Source organism: Nannobrachium achirus (assembly GCF_963921795.1).
Source record: "Nannobrachium achirus genome assembly, chromosome: 13".
In the NCBI taxonomy this organism is placed as follows: Eukaryota; Metazoa; Chordata; class Actinopteri; order Myctophiformes; family Myctophidae; genus Nannobrachium; species Nannobrachium achirus.
The window spans coordinates 55,795,911-55,823,697 of NC_137833.1; the positions used below are offsets into that span (position 1 = coordinate 55,795,911).

General features: G+C 43.0%; 1 protein-coding gene across 2 annotated transcripts; it reads right to left on the reverse strand.

Annotated features, from left to right (window-relative positions):
* Window positions 1–1,360: 1,360 nt before the first annotated feature.
* mat1a (methionine adenosyltransferase 1A) lies at window positions 1,361–27,787 on the reverse strand (the record flags this gene model as incomplete). 2 transcript variants are annotated; one of them, XM_080740482.1, is made up of 10 exons in its annotated part: window positions 27,438–27,787; window positions 20,497–20,574; window positions 19,211–19,333; window positions 18,137–18,249; window positions 15,528–15,671; window positions 7,480–7,605; window positions 6,452–6,544; window positions 5,012–5,194; window positions 4,668–4,801; window positions 1,361–3,640 (listed from the first exon to the last, which is right to left on the reverse strand). In XM_080740482.1, the coding sequence occupies exons 1-10, from the start codon at window positions 27,502–27,504 to the stop codon at window positions 3,538–3,540; spliced, it is 1,164 nt and encodes a 387-aa protein (XP_080596608.1). In that variant the 5' UTR covers window positions 27,505–27,787. The 2 variants fall into 2 exon arrangements, with proteins under 2 accessions (XP_080596608.1, XP_080596609.1); XM_080740483.1 differs by lacking the exon at window positions 1,361–3,640 and having other exon boundaries at window positions 4,664–4,801.

A 27,787-nucleotide genomic window follows, 5' to 3' on the forward strand; every position in this document is an offset into this window, starting at 1 on the left:
CAGGGTGGGGCGGTTCCCAGTTAAAATATGATTATTTTGGGGCTTGCGGCCTGAAAAGGTTGAGAACCACTGCCTCAGTTGTTGGTAGGTTATGCTGCTCACACCAGCATGTTTAGATATCTGCAAGGAAAGCCAGTCGACTTGTGCTATCCATTCATGGTTGGTGAGACCACCTCAAAAGCAAATTGTGTCAATCTCTTGGCTGAAAACTCGAACATTTCCCTATGTGCCTTATTATCATTGTTGTTTTTTATCTAAAGGAAACCAAAGAGGTTTGGGCTGTACGTTCTGTTTTTGATGAAAGGAAAAAAATGATTGTTTATTTGCCTTAAATGTTTTAAAAAAATAAAACAATGTAAAGATTGCAAACCTTTGAAATCATGTTTTCACCACTCTTCGTAATTGTTATCTCTTGAGCAATACCTATACGGGGACTGCCCATAAGTCCGAAGGTTCATTAGTCCGAAGGTTCATTAGTCCGAATTTAGTTAGGGTTACTAAGGTTAGGGTTAGGGTAAGAGTTAGGCATAGTATTCTTAACAAATTCGGACTAATGAACCTTCGGACTAATGAACCTTCGGACCAATGCCATGAAGCACGCTGCCAAGAACCGAGTTGGTTCCGAACCGTAAAGTTTGGTTTGGAACGGGAACCACAAAATCCTTGGTTCAATCTGGTGGAAATGCAAGCCGGTTCGCGGTCGGTTCGCCAGAACGAACCAAGGTTCCAATAAAGTTGGGTGCCATGGCATTGGTCCCAAAGGTTCATTAGTCCGAAGGTTCATTAGTCCGAATTTGTTAAGAATGCTATGCCTAACTCTAACCCTAACCCTAACCTCAGTAACCCTAACTAAATTCGGACTAATGAACCTTCGGACTAATGAACCTTCGGACTTATGGGCAGTCCCCTAAAGTTGAACGGCACTGATTCTTGAACCAAGGTTCTTTTGGTGGAAAAGGCCCCAAAGACCGGCAAAGAACCCGTTCCGGCTTGCGTTTCCACCAGATTGAACCATGATTGAACCAGAGGAACCAAGGATTTTGTGGTTCCCGTTCGGAACCAACTTTTACGGTTCGGAACCAACTCTGGTTCTCGGTGGAAAAGCTCACCTCTGATTCATCCCATAATAATAATCTTTATTGTCCCCGAAGGGAAATTTGTCTTCACAGTCTGTTCAAACAAGAAACAACACAAACATATCACATAGACAAATCATCAGTCATCATCATAGGCGGAAGAAAGAACCTGAACCAGTTCTTTGCTGGTGGAAAAGGCCCCACAGTGTATACTTTATCTTACAGTAGCCTATCTGCGTTACATTCAGGATCAATCATCGATACTAAATGACCCAAACGCTTCGTTATCTTTAAAATATTTTATTGTCAATAATTATTTACATTTTCTAGTTTCGTTACCAACTTCACAATGAATAAAGTTGACAAGAAAATAACAGATCAGCACAAGAGCTGAAATGACTTAAAGGAATAACCTCTCATAGAATACACGCTGGGCAGATCGAGATCAAATACAAGTATTATTCTCCACTGTGTCAGGGAATAAACCTATAGTAATAATCCACTAGCGAAAGATTTTAGGATTGATTTGTTTCCGAACACATCTTAAACATCACATAATTTTGTTTTTGGCTAAAGTACTTCAAAATGTCTGCTCTACAGTGTAAACAAACTAACACATTTTCAGAGAGAGAGAGAATTTGACACTATGCTACATTAAAGAAACTTAAATTAATGTCAACCCTACGGAAAGAGGAAGTCTACATGCAGCAGCACATAATGTGGGGAAAGATATTCTGTTTATCGTCGCATTCAGGCAACTTAAATGTCATTCTCACCACAGACTACCAGAACGAAAGAATGGAGCAATGTTTAAACTGCCCAGTGGTCCACAAAATATGGTCTACTGTAGGCTTGATGGCTTAAATCGCAGTCCACCACAGAACAGTTCATAATGTAGACAATTAAGTCGCAATCGCAGCAATAAGCAATAAGTACAAACATCGGTTAAAGTGAGAGCATTCATTTAAAACCAGTCTGTTGTAAGCAAGAACAACAAAAAGAACATATTGCAAATATATTATACCCATGGGTATAACCTTCTCATCTTGAGTGAAATGATTTCCACCAGCTTGGCTACAGCGATATAACAAGGCACTTGATAGACTGACAAAGGGGGCCTGAGCAGAAAGATTAAAACAGAGAATAAAGATGGAATATAGATTGCTATTTCACCGTTTTGGTTGTAACATATAAGTGATAGGTTTGTCTCACCAAGATATAAATGACCTGTGTTCTTGCACATTGATTGTTGTTATAATATACCACGCACTGTAAATACTTTCCTATGGCATACATTACAATATAAAGACTTATAAAATATCTTTTTACAGAGCTATGATAAAATAAAACAAAAGATAACATGTTTTCTTCAGAAATGTACGTGTGTTGCTGGGAGGTGGGGTGTAGGCTATCCTTTTCAGCAAAGAAAAAAAAAAGATTAAGACTTTGGTTGAACAATAAAACTTCAGATATTAATATATCGATTTTCAGTCTCCAGTCGGAGAGTGTAGGTCAAGTATAATATCTTCAGGTTTCATAGAAGCACCCTTAACAGCTGAGGCTAGTGTTGCTAGGTCACCAAACAATACAATATAATTCACAGTGAATATAGTATATTCACTATTTAAAAAAAGCTTTTACCCTCCCAATTTAGTCACTTATGCCAATTCCCCTATTTGTATAGCAGTGGCGAAAGTACATGTACTTGAGTCCTGTACTTAAGTACATTTATGGGATGCATGTGACTTTCACTCTACTACATTTCAAAGACTTCTGTAAATGGATGTTTATACATTGCTTTGTTGTTGTGCGCTTTTAGTGTGCAATACCAACTCTTTGATTCACAGTTGTGCATGAAAAACAAACAAAAAAAAAGAAAAAAAGAGGAAAAACAAGAGACTTGCAATGTGTGTATGTGGTGGCACATTGTAGGCTGTGAATTAAGCACAAATGTAAGTTAGCGATATTGTCGCGTTAAGACATTGTCGTCTTATTAAGACATTATTTGTGGATGTGTGCCATATCTGAATGCACGTGTCCTATTATGATGTTTTCTAGGTTCATCACAGTCTTCACCATCTCACCTTGACTAAGACATCATAGTGTGTGTGTGTGCGTGCGTGCGTGCGTGTTAGAGGGGGGAGGAGGGGCAGAGGGGACAAAGAAAGGGATGGCAGTGAGATAACCCTAACCCATATGGGGTACAACCACGGGGGCAATTATAAGACCGCTACCTCAAACCAAAACCTACAGAATCGGTTCAATAACATTGCGCTAACTTTGGCTTTATTTTCTTCTTATATATAAAAAACACCCGACAACATTAATTTACTGATTCAAAAAAAAGAAAGAAAAAAAAGAAGAAAGAAAGAAGTCTTTCTTTTGTGGTTGTATCCCATAAAGAGTCATTCTGTTCCATCTCCAACGAAGCGAGCAGGTCTCGGCCAGTAGGGGGTGTAGTTTAGTAGTCGAGCTTCTTGGGAACCTCCCAGGTGAACTCTGGGCGACCAAAATGGCCGTAGGAGGCGGTCTGCTGGTAGATGGGCCTCTTCAGGTTCAGCTCCCTGCATGGTGGGGGGGGACAGCAAACATGCACTGCATCATGAGGGAGAATTCTGAGCCATCACTTCACAGTTGCTGGATAGATGCAATTACAGTAGGTGTCCATACACCCTGGGCAATATATTACTTCCGGTTGGTTCTAGCTGAAGTGGCGGAAGTGCTGCGTTTAACGGTGGTGGGGTCTGTTTACATTCCCCAGCGAAACAAACACAATGTAGCTCTTAACTCGCTCTTAATAGGTGTATTGTCCGAATCGATGTTTTTCTTCGTAGCTGTAGGGCTACAAATGCAAAATGTCCGTACACTGACAAAATGTGTCCGTGGCAAAGATTTTACCTCGTCCCTGGCAAATGTTAGATTTTCTGTTTTACATACCATTATAATGTTCTTATTTTGATAAGAAGGTTACTGAATGTCAGTCTCCAGGTTCTCTTCAGAATATGTATGACACTGTGGCACGTATGAGTCCACATTAGTAGCGATGAGTTGTGTCAGAGTCGAGATCCTGCTTGCATCTAATCTGTCGGTAGATAATGCCGGTCTTATATAAGGGTCATTTGTGTACGGTGTGATGTCATACTGATGTCAGCAGTGTGATGTCATACTGATGTCAGCAGCTATGTCTCTATATATGGAGTTATATGTTGTTCGTGTCCAAATATGGGGCTTGTGAGGTCAGACTTAGTGAGATTCGTCGGTTATCTCCATATCTGGAGATTCAACCTTCAACGATTTTGACATCTTGTTACTAATCTGTCGGTAGATAATGCCGGTCTTATATAAGGGTCGTTTGTGTACGGTGTGATGTCATACTGATGTCAGCAGTGTGACAGGAGATAAGCGACCAACGGTCGCTTATCTCCCGATTAGGGAGTCTTACTGGTAGCGTTTCTCAAATGTTTTATTTCCAAGGGCCCAAATAACTCTTGAGATTGTACAAATGAAACAACATGTTTTAATTTTAGTTTATATCTGCAAAGTAATTGTATCGCTCATATACTATCGTGCATATCGCTCTTTCTTGTTTACCTGACAATGACTCCGGGCCGTAGGTCAAAGTTGTTGTTGACGATGCGGAGAAGCTCGGACTCTGACTTCTTGGAGGAGCCGTAGGTGAACAGGGAGATGGACAGAGGGTGAGCCACCCCGATGGCATAGGACACCTGTAGAGCACATAGCAAGAGGTAGAGGTCAACTTTAAGTAATGCAGGTGTCTAACAATCATTAAACTCTTGAGAGTGTAAAATGAAACCAAATGGACTTCTCCTTCATTTAACCAGGGACCATGTGGAACCCCCTCAAGGACCACTGGTTGAAAAGCACCGATCTATAGGAGCAACAATGTATAGTAATGTGATCTTCTTGGGTCTCACCTGCACCAGTACTCTCCTGCACAGGCCGGCTTTGACCAGAGACTTGGCCACCCAGCGGGCTGCGTACGCCGCAGAGCGGTCCACCTTGGAGAAGTCCTTGCCAGAGAAGGCTCCGCCGCCGTGGGCCCCCCAGCCCCCGTACGTGTCCACGATGATCTTCCTGCCAGTCACGCCTGCGTCGCCCTGTCATGGAGGGAAGAGCTATATGGTAAGGAGGTCTGTGTGAGATCAGCTTGGTGGTAGGCTTTGATGGCTTAATGCAGAGGTCATCAACAGAGGGTCCGGGACCCCTAGGGGGTCCTCAGAGTTATTACAAGGGGTCCTCCAAATATTTGTGTGATAGAAACTTTTTTCTCTTTTTTTATATTAACCACTTGAACCCTAGCGTCCATATTGTGAGAACTTTAGCCAAAAATAGCAGATACAAGCTCACAATGCGCTGCGGGGCATTGTGAGCTTGTAGACTGGCTATTTCTGGCTAAGACGTTTGGTGTAGAGGGGAAAAAGAGCAGACTAAGTTCAGAGTGAAAGGTCAAGTTTATTAAGTATTGACGGTTCAAGTGGCTAAATATCTGATAACACAAATTGACATGAATCCAAAATGCACTGATGATTGTGCTGTCAAACGATGACACTATATGGAATCTATGAAAAGGTTGTGGGGGTCCCTGTTTCATCTCTCCCTCAACTAAGGCGCTTAATGTATATTACATTGACTTTACATTTTTATTGAGGAAAAAACACCAATGTAACTCTGAGGACTCCCTATGGGTCCTGGACCCCCTGTTGAAGACCCATGCATGAGGGAATATTGTACACTAGTGGGAGAAATATGTAACAAAAATAGGCTAATGTGTTCACTTCCGGCAGAAAGCGTGAAAATTTGCACCTAGGGGTATTTTTGTGCGCTGAATTAAAAAATTGACGGTCCCAAGCACTTTTCTCAAATTCACTTTTCTCTAATTCACTTACCATACAGGGAAAAAAGACCCCCCAAAAATCTTATAGCATGTGAGGGGTCTATCTAGGGGGTTTTCATGATTCTGAATTCATTGCAAGCATTTGTTTTGCACGAAAAACATTCCTTGGACTAAAAATGGACCCTACACAACTGTGAAAAGTGATGACTCATCACTAAACCATAGTTTTGTGGGGTCCATTTTTAGCCCAAGGAATGTTTTTCGTGCAAAACAAATGCTTGCAATGGATTCAGAATCATGAAAACCCCCTAGATAGACCCCTCACATGCTATTTAAAGAAGATTTTCGGGGGGTCTTTTTTCCCTGTATGGTAAGTGAATTAGAGAAAAGTGAATTTGAGAAAAGTGCTTGGGACCGTCAATTTTTGAATTCAGCGCACAAAAATACCCCTAGGTGCAAATTGTCACGCTTTCTGCCGGAAGTGAACACCTTTTTCACATATTTCTCCCACTACACGTACCTGGGGTCCTCCGATGACGAAACGCCCGCTGGGCTGGAGGTGGTAGATGGTCTTCTCGTCCAAATACTTGGCAGGAACCACAGCTTTGATCACCTGAAGGAGGCCATAAAACAGTTAGACGTCACTTCTCTGTCTGATCATATTGATTTGCAGTGGTGTAAAGTAACTAAGTACATTTTTTAGGTACCTTATTTGTATTTTACTTGAATATTTCCAATTTCCAGTTTAATTCTACTCCACTACATCTCGGATCCAAATATTGTACTTTTGCTCCACTACATTTAATTTAATATTTTAGTTACTAATTACTTTGTTGATTTAGATTATTATTACAAAACATACATTAACAACTTCAGCTGTATTATATATACCGGTACATTTCGGCCATTTGAAAATAGCCAATCTACAAGCACACAATGTGTCGCGATGCAGCGCATTGTAAGCTTGTAGATCTGCTCTTTCCAAAATATTTGTACACATTTGAAATCTTGAAACGGGACATTCCGCATAATGAGTACCTTTACTTTTGGTACTTTAAGTACATTTTGATACCAATACTTTTGTACTTTTACTCAAGCAAATTTTGAATTCCGTACTTCTACTTTTAACGGAGTACTTCTACAGTGCAGTATTGATACTTTTACTTAAGTAAAAAAACACGTGAGTACTTTTTCCACCACTGTTGGATATTACGGCCTTCATCACGTAAAGCCCCTATCATAGTAGGCACCGCGGTGATAAGCTATCCACCGCGGCGTAGTCTTTTTAAGTTATAAAACTACAACATTACGTCATTACCACAATACCACCGCGAACCCCGACACATCTCTCTGTTTTGACTATCAGACAGATCGGCCCATCACCCCCGTTCACTGATTGGTCCATCTAGACCAGTCAGTCGCAGTGATAGGACTTCACCGTGACTGACTATGATGGCCTCCACCTGTTTTCTCACTTTAGGTGGATAGCCTTATCACCTAAAAAGACTCTGATAAGGCATTTAGACCCTCAAGAACAGTAATGTGTACCTTCTCCTTGAGGATGTACTTCTGCTCCTCCAGGGAGATGTTGTCATCGTGCTGCACTGAGATGACCACCGTGTGGACTCTCTTGGGGATCACGGCGCCGTCCTTCTGGTCGTAGTGAACCGTCACCTGCGGGAGGGGGGGGAGGGGGGGGAGGGGGGGGCAGAGGCACAGAGGTCACGGGATGACGTACCCAGGGTTGTCACAAGGGGGGGGGGGGGGGGAGTGGGAGCTGTGAGCAGGGGCGTCACACCAAATTCTGGGCCCTGGGTACAAGGATTCACTGCGGGCCCCCCATGAATGTTAACTATTGAAAAATAGCAGATATACAAGCTCACAGCGCGGCACCGAGTGCCGCGCTGCGAGCTTGTAGATCTGCTATTTTTGAAAAATCGTGAAAATGTGTGCCAAGAAACGTATGTTTCCATGTCAGTGATGCTCAAACTTTTTCATGTGAGGGACCCCCCAGAAGCAAAATTTGAGTTACAAATGTAACTGTCACTTAAAAAATACATATATTCAAAGATTTGCGCACATTTTCACTACTTTTCAAAAATAGCAGATCTACAAGCTCGCAGCGCGGCACTCGGTGCCGCGCTGTGAGCTTGTATATCTGCTATTTTTCAATAGCTAAAGTTACTAGGGCCCCTCCACCTTGGGCCCTGGTAACTCAGTCCCACTTTCCTACCCCTTGTGACGCCCCTGGCTGTGAGCTTGTATATCTGCTAAGCACAAAATGTGATGGAATCCTTGTACTCATGGGCCCAGAATTTGGTGCGACACCCCTGGGGGCAGAGGCACAGAGGTCATAGGATGACGTACCAGAGAGTCTCCTCAACCAAGGAAGGAATATTTACAGGAAAGGTCACTGACGTCAGATTTCTCTACCCTGCAATTCCAGCCGGCAGATTTGTCATACTGGGCGGCGACCTCACACCGGGAGTTCAGTGAAATAATATTGGAGTTTATGAGAGCCGGCTGGACAGCTTATGAACCGACACTATTTCTGAACGAAAGAGACCTTTATAAAAAAAGAAAATAAGACGTTGTCACCCGTTGTTTTCTGCTGTGTTGCTTTTCAAGGTGTAAACTGTATGCATTTATAGAGGTACCCAAAGAGCACACAGTGCATTTCTGAACGTGCCAAGTATCGCAGGACTGCATGTCCACTGTGTATTTCATTGAACTTCCGGTGCGAGTTTTGCCACCCATGAGTGTCATGGCGCAACCCTGGCGTCATGTGACGTCTTTTCCTTTCATTAGCTTCCTTGTCCTCAACCAGGGACCCTGGGTGCTCCAGTCCAAGAGGGCGATAGCAAGAGGGTGCAAAAGACCTGTACTTCCCGTTTCTGTGTGACGTAGGTAGATATCTTTTTAGGAGGCGGAAGCATGTTTGGAGTCTATTCATTTACAATGGGAGAGCTAACGTGAACACAGAGCAAAATAATAGTTCAGAATCTATAGTCACTGAACTAAATATTGGACCAGACCATCACAAGCCACATAATAATTAACAAAATTGTCATACTAAAGTGGCTTTTTTCAGCGACACAACAACTGAGAAAATCAGCTTTATTATTGCTCTTTAGCTGTCCCACAGTGTCCCAGCAACACACTCTCGCGGGATCTATAGCACCAGTAAACAGGACGTGCGCGAGATTTGCCGTCAGAGCCGGCGCCCACTTAGGAGTCTATTTGTAGGCTTTGTGTACCACGTCGCACTCTAGTGGATCCAATGAGGATGAGCTATCTTCATTAATTAAATATCTTTGCTCCAGTGTCCAGTGACCGCAGGGATTACCATGTGGTCCTAAATTAACCCCTCACACCACACCTAATTTTAGCCATTTCTCCTCTGCAGTCCATCCAGGCTGTTTCCCTTGTAACCTAATAAGCCACTATCCCTTTCAATGCCCCCCCCCCCATACCGGGAAGTTAGAGTAGGCATGCCAGGAAAGAACTCACGTTGTGAGTGTTGAACATCAAGGAACTCTTTCTTTCTCCTCTTTGTAGACTCAAGTATATCTCGTCCTGCTATGCGGTCAGACCAATTGATTTAGACGATTATACATAATTATTTTTGGGGTGCAGATTTGATGATAAAATAAAATAAATAAAAATTGGTTATAGGTAGGGCTGTCACGATATGACATTTTACATGGCGATTAATTGCCACTCAAATAAATGTGATTAACGATTTAATTGCGTTTCTGTCGTTGCCAATTACATTTCTGTTTGGCTTGTAGGCTTTGAAGTTGCACATGGCAGATAAGACACATAACCTAAATATACAAAGAAATGACAATTTCACAACTTTATACATATCCTCTTGAACCCCATTGCCCCCGCCGGCGGGGGCAAAAGGTGTTGACCTCTGAATAGCTGTCAATAAATGTTAATAAATCAATTGAGACCAAATCAAACTACAATTTCTTTGTTGATTATTGTTACAGTGGGCCTCCAGCATAGTAATCAGCTGCCATTGTACTTTTCATCCATACATTACTCATATTACAGTATTATTACAACTTATTGTTACTTGTTTTTGTCATTTTTCACCCTATACTTTAACATTACAAATATTACAGCACTACTCTCACTAAAATATCTGTAGAGTTTACATAGTTTGGAATATATTCATACAATTTTGCCTATCAATTGATGACACCTTGGTGAACAATTTCTCTATTTACTATATATGTTTTCAATGAGGTCTTGAGGCTCATTCACTATTCAGAAGGCAAAATTTCCATAGGCGGAGGTCTTAGTCAATCATCTTTTCCTAGGTAAATGATCACAGCAGGACAATTTGGTAAGAGAAATGTGATGTATTACAATGCATTTGTGAATTTTCAGGGGTTAGCTGACATTTGGTGGGTCAAGAGAAGCCACAATCATTGTAGTTTTGTGTCCACAACTGTTCCAATTTGGGTATACATTTTAGGCGGATTTTTCCCCTGGACCCCCCTGGGGCAAAAAATAACATTGATAGTGGAAATAGCCGATCTACAAGCTCACGATGCGTCGTGATGTGACGCGTTGTGAGCTTGTAGATCGGCTATTTCCTCTACTTTTTGAAAGTATATTAACATTCCTCAACATGGAAACGATTATGACGATTATGCAAAATGATTGTGATTACCTCAAATAAATTGCGATTAGACGATTATGTAATAATTGTGACAGCCCTAGTTATAGGTTCTAAACATTGGTTAATTGATCTACAAGCTCACAACGCCTCGGCAAAGAGGTTTGGTGCAGAGGGGAAAAAGAGCGATAAAGTAAAGAGTGATAGGTCAAGTTTATTAAGTATTGATGGTTCAATTGGTTAAATATCTGGAAACACAAATGTACATGAACCCAAAATACACAGATGATTGAGCTATCAAACGATGAAACTAGGTATCTATGGGTTGTGGGGGGTCCCTGCTCCATCTCTCTCTCGACTAAGGGGTCCTTGGCCTGAAAATGTTGAAGACCCCTGCTATAGAACGTGCCTCCCTGCTTGGCACTCAGCATCAAGGGTTGGTTGGATTCGGGGTAAGTCCCTGCGACATACTAATGTCATGTCCAAGGGGTTTACTTTGACATGTGACATGCTAGCGTCATGTCAAAGGGGTGTTGTACATCAGGAGATATGCCATGGCACATGGCTCGGGTACCATTGGTTCTCAACTTTTACGTAGGCGAGAACATGGAGACTGGGGGTCTACTGGAGGTCACATTAAAAGTAGACCTCGACCAGGGACCCCCTCAGAGGGGACCATGTGGAGTTACAAACCGCCCTCAACAGGATTCAACCGCCAACAGCCACCATCTGCCGTGTGCGTGTGTGTGCATGTGTGTGTGTGTGTGTGTGTGTGTGTGTGTGTGTGTGTGTGTGTGTGTGTGTGTGTGTGTGTGTGTGTGTGTGTGTGTGTGTGTGCGTGCGTGCGTGCGTGCGTGCGTGCGTGCGTGCGTGCGTGCGTGCGTGCGTGCGTGCGTGCGTGGTCAAGCCCCCTATGCGTATTTTCCAATACTTTCACTTTTTTAATGCTAATTAATTCACTGCGAAGACGAACGCTGTATTTTTGATTCATCCTGTACTGTCTCTTTAAGAAGGTCAATGGGAGAGGGAATGGGGCAAAAAGGAAGTATGTTTGGGGAAGTGGCAGGAAAATATGGACCAGTAACTTAAACCTCTTTTATTGCCATATTATGTACTTAGAATATACATGAATCATACTACACACAGGGACACAGCATGTTGGAGGCTATAACTTTATTGTGGAGTGTCAGTCAAGTGGAAAATACAACTTACTTCATAAATGACCAAAAGGCTGGGGTGTGGTGAAGCTAATCCTTGAATTGATGTGTTTCGTTTTGCATTTAGAAGGGCAATGAAAAGAAATGTATAGACTGATTGGACCCAGTGTATTTAATGAACAAAAACTTTTTTTCCCACATTGAAAGCACACTGGGCCAACCGTTCACAAAATGAAGAAATGATGACAACCCAGTGGACAGGCGGTTAGGGTGCGTACCACACGGACATGATGCCCTGATCAGCGAGACCTGGTTCAATTCCTTGGTTCGAGTCCCTAAGGACTGATCGTTGGATGTAAGTCATTCCTCCCTCCCTGGCTCCCTCCCTGGCTCCCTCCCTGTCTGTCTGTCTGTCTGTCTGTCTGTCTGTCTCTCTGTCTCTCTGTCTCTCTGTGTTTCCTGTCTCGCTCACCACTATCACTGTCAATAAAGACTTAAACATAAAAGCAAAAAAACAACAACAACTAAGTGTGTATCGCAAAGAGGATACCTTCACGGCAACAATACAAGTAAGACAATTATTGCTGCAATTGATGTGGGGTTAAGTTAAGTCTATGCATTTGATGCATTAAGAGTGTTTGCTAAATGCCTTAAAGTTATACTATGTAACTTTTTTTTATAAAACATATCTTAAAATTGTCCTAACTATTAAATCGCTAAAGTTTTAGAACACCCACTCCGTTCATTTCAGCCCCAAAAGCCTGTTCTTTATATGTTTTCTACTTAGCCGTGACAGGGGCGGGATTTCACGGCAAAATGACGTCATCTGCATCATCCGTATACGTTGTGTATACGTTGGCCAATCACATTGCAGATCATACACACATGATACACTACTGGCCAATCATGTCTCTTCAGGAAATAGCTTGCTTCAACTGCTTTGTTTACGCTGGTCCTGCGCTGGTCTAGAAGTCTAGCCTGTAACTCCCCAACACCGGTCCGCAGAGGGACACGAGACACCTCCACGGATGCGTGGCGAGGCGGGCGAGCCGGCGAGGCGGACGCGGTGGTCTGAAGGCCCGGTCCGCGGCGAAAAGCGGCCGAAAAAAACAGACGCGATCGCGGTTTGCTATAACGCTACTGACCACTAGTTGAGCAAATTACACAGTATATAACTTTAATTGTGAATTGTTACATTGCTACTAGTGCTAGGCATAAGTCTGGGACATGGGAGTTAAGATTTGTGCTCATTTGTCTCATGTACCCCTTGAGCTGTTTTGCCATGTACTCCCTCACCCGTGGGGTGGCAGTGGCTCAGGGGTAGAGAAACCGACTTTAAACACAGAGGGTTGCTGAAGGGTTCCTAGTTCGATCCCGGGCTCCCCCAGAGTTATTGTCGAAGAGTCCTTGAGCAAGACTCTGAACCCCTAGTTGCTCCCGGTGAGCAGGTTGGTGCCTTGCATAGTTTCCTCCACCATCGGTGTATGAATGTGTATGTGAATGGGTGAATGTAATGCACAATCTATGTAAAGTACCTTGGATAAAGGCGCTATATAAATGCACCATTTACCATTTACTTGTGCGTTGTGGTGATTCTCAGTACTGTAGTTCACCCCCAAAATGACTTTTTTTCTATTGATTTTTGATTATAATAAATTGACCCCCATTGATTCCAGAATCAATTGGCCTACAAGTCTCATCAAATTATTGGCTTGGCTTAGAAAAAAATAATAAAAAAATGACATTTTGGGGCTGAACGACTCCTTTAACTTAGTTCCATACTGATACTACTATCCAACATTGTGTTGTGTCTGCATGCAGGACTCAAACGTAATCAAACTAGTAAGAGAAAGTTAGCCTATTGCTACATCAATCTGGGAACTAAATCTAAATCACTAGCTTTCTTCACAAATGTGTGCATAAATGTGTCTACTATCACCTCTGAACTTTGTCAAACCCAACTCCCTTGACATACTTTGTGGGAGCCAATCAAAGTTATTGGGTATCCTGATGGCCTGGGATTAAAGGGGGAAAAATAAAAAAATGGCCAATATGAACGTATGAGTTGTGTAATTTGGGTATTGTTGGGCTGCTGAATCCATTCCAACCATTCGTCTTCAGTTAAAATGACTCCTTGGCCATAAAATAGGCCACACTTACTTTTGTGTGTCCATGAGACATATAATATTGGCAATAAAAAAAGGTTGGAGTAGGGTTTGAATTCATGAAAACTATTCAAGATCAGGTGGGTAATCACACATGACACACAGGATAACATGATACAATCTGACAAGGAACACTCAAACACAGGGTTTAAAACATAGAGACTAACAGGACACAGGTGAACTCGAATGACATGATTGGCTAAGCCTTAGCCAATTAGGCCTTTTTTATGGTCAAGGAGTCATTTTTACTGATAACTAATGGTTGGAATGGATTCAGCAGCCCAACAATACCCTAATTACATACTTCATACGTTCATATTGGCCATTTTTTATTTTTCCCCCTTTAATCCCAGGCCCTGGGTATCCCGATACCCCCAACTTTGATTGGCTCCCACAAAGTATGTCAAGGGAGTTGGGTTTGACAAAGTTCAGAGGTGATAGTAGACACCTTTATGAACACATTTGTGAAGAAAGCTAGTGATTTAGATTTAGTTCTCAGATTGATGTAGCAATAGGCTAACTTTCCCTTACTAAACGTCCCCTGGCTGTTCTGCTTTCCCAGCAGAAATCCTCAGTACAAGACGATGTCGCCTTCTGTTCCTGCATCACATGCTGCTGCTGCTGTGCCGGCCCGTTAATTCAGTAATACTATAACTGGCACCGTAACAATACGCATGCCATACAGCACAATCTGACATAAGTCTATAAAAGCTTTTTGCTCGATTGACTGATTTAAGGTCTGAAGTTATGAACCACTTTCTCAAAAGCCATTGTTCACGCATTTTTTGATCTCGCCGTGTAAGAGCATTAAGTCAACATTTCTTCATAAACTGCTTCTATAGTCGAATCAATCCGCAGAGCGGCGATCATAACCGCGGTGTCAAGTGGCACCGCTTGGCACCGCGACGCCGCGGCTACAGGGCAGCCAGGGGTGTCGCACCAAATTCTGGGCCCTGGGTACAAGGATGCACTGCGGGCCCCCCATTTGACTGGGAACACATTATTACGCATTATTTTGTGCTTTAACTATTGAAAAATAGCTAATATACAAGCTCACAGCGCTGCGAGCTTGTAGATTTCAAATCCTTCTAAGGTTTTTTGAAAAACCTATGTTTCTACGTCAGTGGTGCTCAACTTTTTCATGTGAAGGACCCCCAAAATGATATGTATTTGGACCCCCATCTCAAAATATTTAGTTCCAGTGACCCCGTAGAAGCAAAATTTGAGTTACAAATGTTCGCTTAAAAAATACATATGTTCAAAGATTTGCACACATTTTCACGACTTTTCAAAAATAGCAGATCAATTATAGCATGTGCCACGCTGTGAGCTTGTATATCTGCTATTTTTCAATAGTTAAAGCACAAAACAATGAAGGCCCCTCCACCTTGGGCCCTAGTAACTCTGTCCCACTTTACCCCCCTCTTATGACGACCCTGAGGGCAGCGCTCTGTGGATTCGTCTATAGCAGTCAAACGTCTATTGTTTTCCAGAGAATATAAACTTGACGCCTTTTTTTTTTTCCAGAGGCTGCGTGTTGATCCAATTGTGTCCACTGGCACCCAAACCAATCCCCGCAAGTCACCCAACCTGGAAACAAAGGGCCGATTCATGAAGCCCGCGGGGAACAGCCGGTCTCACCTGTGTCTTGGAGTCGGGGCGCAACCAAGGAACGGTGCCGTCGCGTCGGAGCTCCGCCATCTTTGAGTTGAGTTTGTGGGCCAAGACGATGGTGAGTGGCATGCACTCCTCTGTCTCGTCTGTGGCGTAGCCGAACATCAAGCCCTAGGTAGGTGGGGAGGGTTAAAGAGACAGGGTAGGAGTCACCATCTGATGATAATAACGATGATAATGATCAAGGCAGGAATTTCATGGAGGCCATGAAGGCCATGGCCGGCGTTGCCCCTCAGTTTGGCCTTGTGCCCCTCAAAGAAATGGCATGCCCTGAGGCCACAGTGGCCTTAACGCCCCAGCTGACTGTACTACTTTCTGCTCTGTCTCTTTCTTTCAATATGAAGACAGTAGACACCGGTGTCTCTTTCTTGTCATGTAGACACCAGTGTCATTCTGAAATCTTAACCCCCTAACCCTAACCCCCCTAAAATGTGTTATTTGATGGCCTTCCTGCCCTGGCATTTGGCCTTGTGCCCTTAGAAAATGGCCAACACCAAAGGCCAAGTGGCCTTGCCCCTAAAATGATCATCAATCAAATAATTGGGGATAACACGGTATTGATATCTTGGCCGATAACCGATTAATTGCATGCCAGAATCAGTCAATACTGATATTGCAACACAAGTTTCCAGTAGGGTTTACCTTGCACCGGTTGCACAGTGCACTTACAATATCACACCAAGCTTGAAGTGAGCGGTGCTGTTTATGAGTTAATTTCATCTAGCCAATCACAGCGCGTCCTGCGAAGCTTGGCCCATGGGTACAACAAACTTTGAGCCAATTGTGCCGAGATGTAGGCCATATCTAGGCCAGATGTAGGCCACATTTTTTTTACACTTTTTTTACATCGGTTTTTGACCGGATAAAGCCGCTGGTGCTATAACTCCTGTTCCAGGAGCTCCAAAATACCAGTGCATGAATATATATTTCAAAGTTCAAACCACTTCAATGTAGTAAAGCTGTAATATTCTTCCCCCTAGTTTGCTTTTATTCAGTCTACAGGCAGACCCTTTTTAAAGTGTCCAGTCCACTGAAAACACTGATTGAACCGTCTTCAACCATCACAAAGGGCTTTTATTTTAGCTTTGCATATCCAAACATGAATATTATATTGTCACTGGCCAAAACCTACATTTTTGAGTAAAAAGTGCTTGGTACAAAACCTGCAAAACCAACTCCACCCGATTGGCCCTCTCTTTTTTCATAAATATGTGCTATTGAACACCCTTTACCTTTGCGTGTTGGTTAAAATAACGAACCAATGAAAAGTAGTAAAAAGGACTTCGGTCAAAACCTTCTAACTCCACTTGAGTTCATTTTCCCGAAAATGAAAAATTTGGGAGTTAGGAGGTTTCAGCCTGACAGCAGAGATATAATATGTTGCATTGCGGTGTGTTGTGCGCTGGTAGATCAGTTACTTTCGAATAGAGAAAGTACAAACTAGGGCTTAATTGGTTTAATGTATGTTTTGTAACAATAATCTAAATATACAAAGTAACTTGTAACTTATGTTTTAGTGGAGGAAAAAAGGGTGATATTTTCCAATCGGATGTAGTGGACAGACGTAAAAGTGGAAATACTCCAGTCAAGTAAAAGCACCTAAAAATTGTACTGAACCACTTAAACCCCAGCATCCGTCCGTATTGTGGGGAAAGCTTTCGCAGGAAATAGCAGATCGACAAGCTCACAACGAGCTTGTCGATCTGCTGTTTTCAGCAAAAAGCTCAACTTTGTTTTTTTTACAAGGGTTCATATTGTAGTAGTAGTAGTAGTAGTACTAAAAAAAAAAGAAAGAAATCACTAACGTGCTAAAACAATGAAAACATTTTAACTCAGCGGGTGCCCACAAGGTGTCTACACGCCAATCTCTTTGATGTCTCTGGAGGCCCACGACGCGTTGACGTGTTTACTGTATTTACAGTATTAACTTTAAATCTCACCGCTTGGTTGGGGCTGCGCCTGGATGTAGTCCATTAGCCGCTAGTCGCTTCGAGTCGACGCTGAGAGCATCGCGCGGCCGTTTTTCTCCGTATACTCCAATGCATTTTCCCATCTTTAACGCCCTTTATCTCTGATGTTTGTTTTATGGCTAAAACTGTGGCGTGGTGCGGCAAAATGTCCAAAATTTGATCGGCAATGAACAGCTATGATCAACACTGGCCCATACAGTAAGTTACACAATAACATCCTGTCTGCGCTCATGTGACCAAGTGACGTCATGACGCATGCATTGACGCAGCAGGGCCGGATTCAATACAATGGTGGTGGGCCTGGGCAGCAAGAGGGGATAAATGGGGCAATCCAGGGGCATCCGATGTGTTCTTAACACTCACCTTTTCTTTTCTCTTATTACAATTTAAAATATGAACCCTCGTTGTAAAAAGACAAAGTTGTCCTTTAAGTGGTTACATACATACTGTACGGTTAGCCTACTACTGGAGTAAAGGTAGTTGGTTATACTTTCCACCACTGCAGGCAGGCTATAGCCTATAGTGTATGTGGTGACAGAGGCACCTCTTCTCTGTACATCAACGTTACAGCAGACACAGAGTGGCGTTCCGACAGTCCTCCCTCACCTGGTCTCCAGCTCCTATGTCCTCCTCCAGTCTGTCGATGTGGACGCCCTGGGCGATGTCGGGACTCTGCTGCTCCAGTGCCACCAGCACGTTACACGTCTTGTAGTCGAAGCCTGCAGGGGGGGACCTTTTTCTTATTTCCACATAACAACTCAAAGGTATATTAATGACATAGTTCAATATTGAAAATGGGTGGTTCTCCCCTTTAATGTTCTTTTTGAGTGGTGCTCCTGGAAGGAGATAAGCTCCAACATCTGGCTTTGTCTGGTTCCCAGAAAATCTCCGGCCCCCAAAAATGTCCAGACTCTGCAGCGTGGTCTACATCTGGCCTAGATATGGCCTACATCTGGCCTAGATATGGCCTACTACATCTGGCCTAGATATGGCCTACATCTGGCCTAGATATGGCCTACATCTGGCCTAGATATGGCCTACTACATCTGGCCTAGATATGGCCTACATCTGACCTAGATATGGCCTACATCTGGCCTGGATATGGCCTACTACATCTGGCCTAGATATGGCCTACATCTGGCCTAGATATGGCCTACATCTGGCCTAGATATGGCCTACTACATCTGGCCTAGATATGGCCTACATCTGACCTAGATATGGCCTACATCTGGCCTGGATATGGCCTACTACATCTGGCCTAGATATGGCCTACATCTGGCCTAGATATGGCCTACATCTGGCCTAGATATGGCCTACTACATCTGGCCTAGATATGGCCTACATCTGGCCTAGATATGGCCTACTACATCTGGCCTAGATATGGCCTACTACATCTGGCCTAGATATGGCCTACATCTGGCCTAGATATGGCCTACTACATCTGGCCTAGATATGGCCTACTACATCTGGCCTAGATATGGCCTACATCTGGCCTAGATATGGCCTACATCTGGCCTAGATATGGCCTACATCTTGGCACAAACGGCTCAAAGTTTGTTGTACGGCCAGGGGTCCCATTGGCCAATCACACTGACGATCACATTTGTAGGCATATTTATAAAAGCTAAATGAAATACTGATGCAGAGAGCGGATGTTTTGCGTCTCAGTTATCCTCTCACCTTTGTCAGAGTTGTCGTAGCCGATGTGTTTGATGGCGTCTCGGACGACCTTCTGGTAGTCCACGTTGGCACGAGAGGTGATCTCACCGCACAGCAGCACCATGCCCGTCTTACACACCGTCTCTGTGGGCCAAGCCATGAGCCTGGTTAGTGTATGTCACTGTACTGTACTCTACTGTACGTGTGGCATCGTGCACCATCCAACGGATTCATGAGTGTCTTGTGATTAGGGGTGCAACAGTTAATTCAAAAATATATAAATATATAATTTAATAGAAATTATTAATAATCTACCCTATTTTGGGCATGTCAGTGAAAAGTAGAATGCTGTAGAATGTTACATTGCCTGTCTTTTTTTTTACTTATAGGTGAACTGCCTAATTATTAGACGTCTATTTGACTCTAATAGATGTGTTCCCCTTCATTTTATTTGTATTTATTGGTATATCACTACTCAATTCAATTCAATTCAATTCAATTCAATTCAATTCAATTGAATTCAACTCAACTCAATTTCTATAAAATGGGATAAAACAGGTGGAAAATAATGTAACTGCACTGCAGTACCAACGCGGAAACATTAGGCTGGTCCTTCATGTTGGTATGGTGTCATTATTGTAGGACGTAGGTTTGTTAGTCAGTAGGCGGAGAATGAGATGATGATCTCTGATCGTCTTTGGCCGTGGTTCTCAAAGTGGATTCCGGAGACCCCCAAGGGCCCCAGGGGCCATAAAGATATTGAATTGAAAGAAAAAAATATATACCTGTATATAATCTTGAAAGTTGTCCCTGGCAAGAAAATCTTTTCAAAATGGGGGTCCGTGGCTAAATACAAATCAATTTGGGGGGTCCTTTATAGCAGTGGTTCTCAACCTTTTCAGGCCGCGACCCCCAAAATAGTCATATTTTAACTGGGGACCCCTCCACCCTGACAAGCACTTAGAGTTAAGGCGTTACATTTTGTATAACATGGTTCTATTGTGAAAATAGCAGATCTACATGCTTGTAGATCGGCTATTTTCACAAATGATGTCTCTAATATTTGACAGTTTGGCCAAGGTTAAATTTGTCATTTAAGATGCATTAAAAAGTCCTCAAATTGTCATTTGTCTTATGCTTTATGTTGGTTTGTTTACTGCTGAGTGAGAAAACAATGTTGCACATTAAGTTAATCATCTGGGGACCCCCCAAAATAATTTGGCGACCCCCCTGGGGGTCCCGACCCACAGGTTGAGAACCACTGCTTTATAGGTGTGTTTAGGTGAGCGTGACAGAGTGCCACTCACCACAGGCCACCTTGGCGTCGGGGTCTTGCCTCAGATGGGCGTCCAGGACCGCATCGCTGATCTGGTCACAGATCTTGTCTGTGGAGAATAGAAGGACAGACAGAGAAGCCAAGGTTAAAGAGGCGGTGCCATAGTTTTGTACTTTTTCTGGTTTCCTTGTGTCTAGGAGGTTGACAGTACTTCATTAGACCCCCTGCTGTGGTTGTTATGAGCAATTATGTATTCCCTTTGTATTTGGGGTTTCTTCCTGGAGGCTGACTGACACCTTGTATAGGTCAAAAGTGCCAATCCAAAAACACAGATATAATGACATCATATAATCATCCCCTCCCCTTTTACCATTCACCCAACACTGTGGGTGTGGCTAACTTCAGCTGGGTCACCACCCACGTGAACAACCAGGCATACTTGATGAACTGGTGGGTGTGGCCACATAAAAACCTTTGGGAAAAATCTTCCTTCATGGTATAATCACAATACCTGATAATCATGTTTTATAGGGGAGTGAAAAATCATGGCACTTCATCTTTAAAGACCACGTATCGACCGGTTGGATTTGGGTTATATAAGCAGCAGTTGAACAAAACGGTTGCAGCGTGTGGTGTGTGTGTGTGTATGTGTGCGTGGGTGCGTGGGTGTGTGTGTGTGGGTGCATGCATGCGTGCTTGCGTGCACAGTCACACCATGATTTTGTAGGCCAGTAAATCTTTGAGCTGCACTTTTGCAGCCAGTATAATCCTGGCTTAACGGTGCCACGGCCAAAGCAAACATTTTAAGACTGCATTCATTCTTCACATGTTCATGAACATTAATTAAGCACTTTTTCCCCCCACGTTTAGGCGAAAAATCAAATAAAAAGATAATAGTAGCGCATGTACGAGCTTGTGGTTCTTTTCACAGCATGACATTGCTTCGTCCGTTCGTTTACATTTGTCACTTAGACTTAGTTTTCTTGACCAGCGGCGTAAAGTAATTAAGTACATTTACTTAAGTTCTGTACAATTTTGAGGTATTTGTACTTGAGTATTTCCGATGTCCAATACGTATTTATTTGAAAACTTTAGTTACTAGTTAGGCCTACTTTGTAGATTCTGATTATTATCACAAAATATACATTAACCAAATATACATTTCAACCATTTGAAGATAGCAGATCTACAAGCTCACCACAATGCGTCGCATCTATTTTCAAAAGATTTTTATACATTTGATAACTTGAAATAGGACATTCTGCCTAATGAGTACTTTTGGTACTTTAAAACCCTTTGCCAGCCAACTTAAAATATGAATGTGCGCTAATAACGCCAGGAAATAGCTATATTTTATCATCATGATGGGGTCTAATTTCATTGTTTTCAACGCCATGATGATATACCATACCACAAAAAGACCACTAGAGTGTGCCATCGTAACACTAAAACCATAGACTGTAGAAGAAGTCATGTATAAAGCCATGTGTAAAGGATGGGAAAGTGACGTCGCTCCATTGACTCAAAGTAGGAGCCCCACGGGTCGCCATCTGAGCTCAATCCTGTTCAATTCGTGCTTGATCGTCTAAAACCACCATCGGTATGGGCACCGGAACGTATACAGGCGCCACACAGAAAGTTTCCGAATCAAAATCCGACCTAGTGAAGCTGCGTAAGGGTCGGATGGTGATAGCATGTTGTTCAGACAGATGAACTAATAGGTTTGATTTTAACCTGGTGTCTTCGTGTCTTTGCAGCACTGAATCCAGGGACGTGCTGGGCCCCTGATTCAGCCCGGGAAAAAGAATTGGAGAGGCCCTCATTAAGCGCTATAGAGAGAGATATAGTAGCTGCTGCTACTCAAAGATTTGCCATTTCAGATCATGACAAGTGACAAGCCAGTGGGCCAATTACATTACAGGTAGTTATATTTCGTCATTGTCGGGTGGAAACCTTGTATGTCCAAAACCGTTTGTTTTGTATTTATCATTTAAAAAATGATTTAAACTAGTGAAAACAGCAGATCTACAAGCACACAACGCCTCGCGGTGCGAGGCGTTGTGTGCTTGTAGATCGGCTGTTTTCACTACTTTTGTGCAAACAGTTTAATTTTTACTTTTGTGCAAACAGTTTAATTTTTTCCTGATGGCCGGCCTGGACCGGCCGGGAATGAACCGGCCGTTCGGGAGTTGTCCCGCTTTTCCCAATGGCCAGCACGTCCCTGACTGAATCCCTTCTCTTTGCACGTGTTATTTACTTTACCCTTCTGTTTGTTGACCAGGTGAGGGTTCATCATGGCATTTAATCTGATCTTGCACTTTGTAATGTCTCTTCTGGACAACAGCTTCTGCTAAATGCTTAAAGTGACGCGAGCAGGGGCGTCACAAGCGGGGTGGGGGGAGTGGGACTGAGTTACTAGGGCCCAAGGTGGAAGGGGCCTTCATTATTTTATATACTTTAGCTATTGAAAAATAGCAGATATACAAGCTCACAGTGCGGCACAGAGTGCTGTGCTGTTTTTGAAAATGTGTGCAAATCTTTGAATATATATATATTTTTTAAGCGAACTTTTGTAACTCAAATTTTGTTTCTGGGGGGTCCCTGGAACTAAATATTTTGAGGATGAGGGTCCGTAGCCAAATACATTTTTGGGAGTCCTTCACATGAAAAAGTTTGAGCACCACTGACATAGAAACATAGGTTTTTCAAAAAGGATTTGAAATATTCAAAGACTTGCACAAATCTTTCAAAATATAGCAGATCTACAAGCTCGCAAAATGTGAGTGAATCCTTGAACCCAGGGCCCAGAATTTGGTGTGACACCCCTGGAGGCCTGGATGCGGTGGCGTCAGTTCAGCAAAAGCTAGGGTATGGCAAAGATGGGAGTCCTCATGGAAAAGAGGCATTACATTTTGTATAACACGGTTCTATTGTGAAAATAGCAGATCTACATGCTCACAACGCCTCGCGCTGCGAGGCGTTGTGAGCATGTAGATCGGCTATTTTCACAATGTCTGAAAAAAAATGATTTTTGTCAGCTTTTTACACAGGCTTCTACGGTTTCTTGGGCTGGATATGGCAGCCTGGAACGGTTGTTCAAGTGCAGCTAAACTTGGCATGTTAGTAAACGTGCCACAATTAACAATAATGGCATTGCACCTGTGCAGCTGACCGGCGGAACCTGGGAATATACCGTCCTGTCAAGATGGGGAGAATATTATAATATTGTTAAAGTGACCATTTTGCATTTGTAGTTATTTTACTGTAATTTAACAACATAATAACCAGCACAGATAGAAAAAGAGACATTCGTGGATTTATATTTAAAAGTAACTTTTATTCTCTCCTCTGGACCCAGGGTATGGCAGATGCATACCCCTGCCATACCCAATTGACGCCCCTGCCTGGATGCGAGCATTTGCTGGTGATTACTTCTAAAATTATGGAAATTTGGGTTTGTTTTTTGAACAGGGGAGAGTTTTGTTTTGTTGTCCCCCTCAGTTGGATTCCATTGTGGGACAACAGGGTAGCAACCAGACAATACCCCCTCCATTCATCCCTCTCTTTCTGTCTGTCTCTCTCTTTCTGTCTCTCTCTATCTCTTTTCTCTCTCTGCCACGCAGCTGAAGCAATGCAATGCAAAGGTTACATCAGAAACATCAGTTATTTGCTCTTCGCCGACTATTTGCTCGTCCGCATGAGCTGCTTTGCAAATACAGATTTGAACACGGGATCATTTATATTACAAATGAAACAAACTCTTACTGGTAATCTCTACACTATCTGAGTAAATATCACTGTGCGTCGTCCGATGCAATGTTGCAACAGATGTCACTTGCTGTCGGGCCACGTACCTCTCCCAGATCATATCGTCGTTGTCGGGTGAAAACCTTGTATGTCCAAAACCGTTCGTTTTGCATTTATCATTTTAAAAATGATTTAAACTAGTGAAACAGCCGATCTACAGCCTCGCTCCGCGAGGCGGTGTGTGCTTGTAGATCTGCTGTTTTCACAACTTTTGTGCGATGGCCTTGTATGATGAAGCAAGGCTTTATTTTGCAAAAGAACGTACACATTTGAAACTTGGAGATACGAGGTTTCCACCCGACAACGACGATATGTTTTATGTTCCGATATCTTTTCTCTGTCATTTTCATACTGAAAACAAACACTGAGTATTTAATGCTATTTCCATACAGTCCCAAGAAAGCGTCCCAGTTGTCTGTGGGAAACAGTCCAGACCTCAAAGGTTTGTTATCAGGTGTGAACCTGTTGGCGGTGGCCTTCAGCCAAGGCCACGCTGCCATGTGCCAGACCGCCTGCAGCTGACCCAGCAGCTTCTGGTCCCATCACCAACGTTAGGGACAGACTAAGGGGCCCATGGAATCTTATCATTAGATGTGGGTTCACTTGGACTCCATGTTCACATAATGGCAATCACATAACAGAAATATACTGTATATGGTCACTGTCGGGCAGAAACCTTGTATCTCCAAAGTTTCAAATTTGTAGGTTTTTTCGCGAAGTAAAGCCCTGCTTTATCAGAAAAGGACGTCGCACAAAAGTAGTGAAAAGAGACGGTCTACAATCACATAACGCCTCGCGGTGCGAGGTGTTGTGTGCTTTTAGATCTGCTATTTTTTTTATTTTTTTTTTTCATTTTTAAAATGATAAATACAAAACGAACGGTCTTGGACATACAAGGTTTCCACCCGACAGTGACAATATATTAAAATAAAATATTTTAATACTGTAGGTTTGTCTGCAAGGGATACGGTGACACCATACATGCAATGTTGTGCACATGGTATTAACAGGGCACAACATTAGTGTTGCTTTTTGTGGAAATGGAACAATTATGATTATTAAAAGCCCTAAAGGTCTTTTTCTGCTGTATCTGTAAACTTGTAGTTGTGAACCTCTCTGATTGTAATATTTTATTTTACTGTTAAAAGGTTACGAATCTTCATAACATGTCATGAATGTTTCACTACTACTTATAGTAAACGTCCAAATCTTAACTGTCCAGCCGCGTGCCGTGATTAAAATCTAACAGATTATCATTTTGACCCGGCAGGGCTTTGAATAAGGTTACATATTTCCAGGAGTGTTACAACACTGTTTAGTCCAAAAACAGCGGAGAGAGGGCAGAGTGCATTTTAACATTTCTCATTGGACGGTTGAAACAAACTAGGAAACTCAACGTGGTTTCAGGAGACAGGAGGCCACAAAAAAGGAAAAAAAGAACTATGTACACACACACACACACACACACACATGCACACGCACACGCACACACACACACACACACACACACACACACACACACACACACACACACACACACACAGCAGAGTCACAATTCATCATTCTTCAAGGAGGACATTTTTATAGTCCATAATTGTGGCTCTAAGTCTGTAGCGTAATTACAAGCTTTGTATTGTTGCTGTGACAGATAATTTATTATGCCTTACACATGTTTGGATTTGTAATAGAACTTCGATTAAGCTCCGAAAACCTACTGTATATGTGTACACAGTGCCGGGAGCTGAGTGCAACTGTGTGCAAAATGTGAGCATGCCACTACTGGCTCGCTATTTTCAACACAGACCGCATGTCATCTTGACGCTATGGTTCCTCGGCTGACTTTTCCTTTTTTTCTTTTTTAAGCACGCAACCCTATACCCCCCCTCCTCCTTACTGCCCATGAAGAAAGGGGTGGGGGGGTTGTAGTAAACACATGTTGAGTAAGAGTCGTATATCAATGGAATACCGTTCATTCAAGCCTGGATAGTGAATGGAGTTTAGCCTAGGAGACTGCATGTGTAATTTAGGCAGTACAGTGCAGTGTTTGGTTTGAAACCATATTGAAAGTGTTTGGTTTGAAACCATATGATCCCTATTCTTGGTGCAGACCTCCAAGCGTTGTTGAGCTTGTAGGTCTTTTCTTTTCGATTTGGTTTAGAGAGGGAAACATAGAGTTTTGTCACAAAAGTCACGTCAACTGAACTCTTTGACAGTGACTGTCGCTCATCAGAGAACTAAATAACACTGGAACTTTCTCTACAGAAGTGGTTCACTTGGGGTTCTTTTCGACCGTCAAAGAACCGGTTCTGGTTCTTTCTCCCGCCTATGGGATGAACCAGAGGTGAGCTTTTCCACCGAGAACCGAGTTGGTTCCGAACCGGAACGGGAGCCACAAAATCCTTGGTTCCTCTGGTTCAATCTGGTGTAAACACAAGCCGGTTCGCGGACGGTTCGCAAGGACGAACCACGGTTTCAAGAAAGTTGAACGGCACTGGTTCTTGAACCAAGGTTCTTTTGGTGGAAAAGGCCCCAAAGTGGGGTCCAGGAAGGGGTCCTTAAGTTGAGGGGGTTCCAAATGGACCCTCCTTTACGGGGCTGTGACTCTGTGGGGCCTTTTCCACCAAAAGAACCTTGGTTCAAGAACCAGTGCCGTTCAACTTTCTTGGAACCTTGGTTCGTTCTTGCGAACCGGACGCGAACCGGCTTGCGTTTCCACCAGATTGAACCAGATTGAACCAGAGGAACCAAGGATTTTGTGGTTCCAACTTTTACGGTTCGCAACCAACTCGGTTCTCGGTGGAAAAGCTCACCTCTGGTTCATCCCATAGGCGGGAGAAAGAACCAGAACCGGTTCTTTGCCGGTCGAAAAGCGCCCTTTGAGTTTAGAGATGCATGTCCTTGAAATTGGAAAAAAGAGCCACTTCTTTACATTGGCGCTTCTCAAAGAGGGTTTCTGGTGACCCCCAGGGCCCTTGTATGCCCCAGCTATTTAAAAACTTGTCATTCTTTTGAAAATGCTTGAATATTTTTGACATTTCTAAAGTTCCTTGGCACACCAACTATTCAGATAGGTAGGTCCGTGGTCCAAATACACACTCCTTGACATGAAAAGTGGTTTGAGTAAGCGCTTCTCTGTGTTGTTTGTTGTTGTTGTTGTAGCCTCACCTGGGTGCCCCTCTCCCACAGACTCTGACGTGAACATGAAAGACCCATCCTCCAGGCAGTCACTCATCTTCTAACACCACCAGGTTACACTGGACGGCTCGCAAAAAAAATAAAACACTCCGAGGGAGAAGTAGATAAACTGTCCTCGGTTCACACAAACTTGCAGCCCAGGGAGTTGAGTGGAGGCAGCTTTCTGGTACAGTAATCCTACTGGTGTCTGGAAGGATTTAGAGAGAGAGAGAGAGAGAGAGAGAGAGAGAGAGGTAGACAAAACAGAGAGAGAGAGAGAGAGTTGCAGCACTCCCTGCTGCAATACAAAATCTATCCTACAAAAACTGCACGTCTATGTG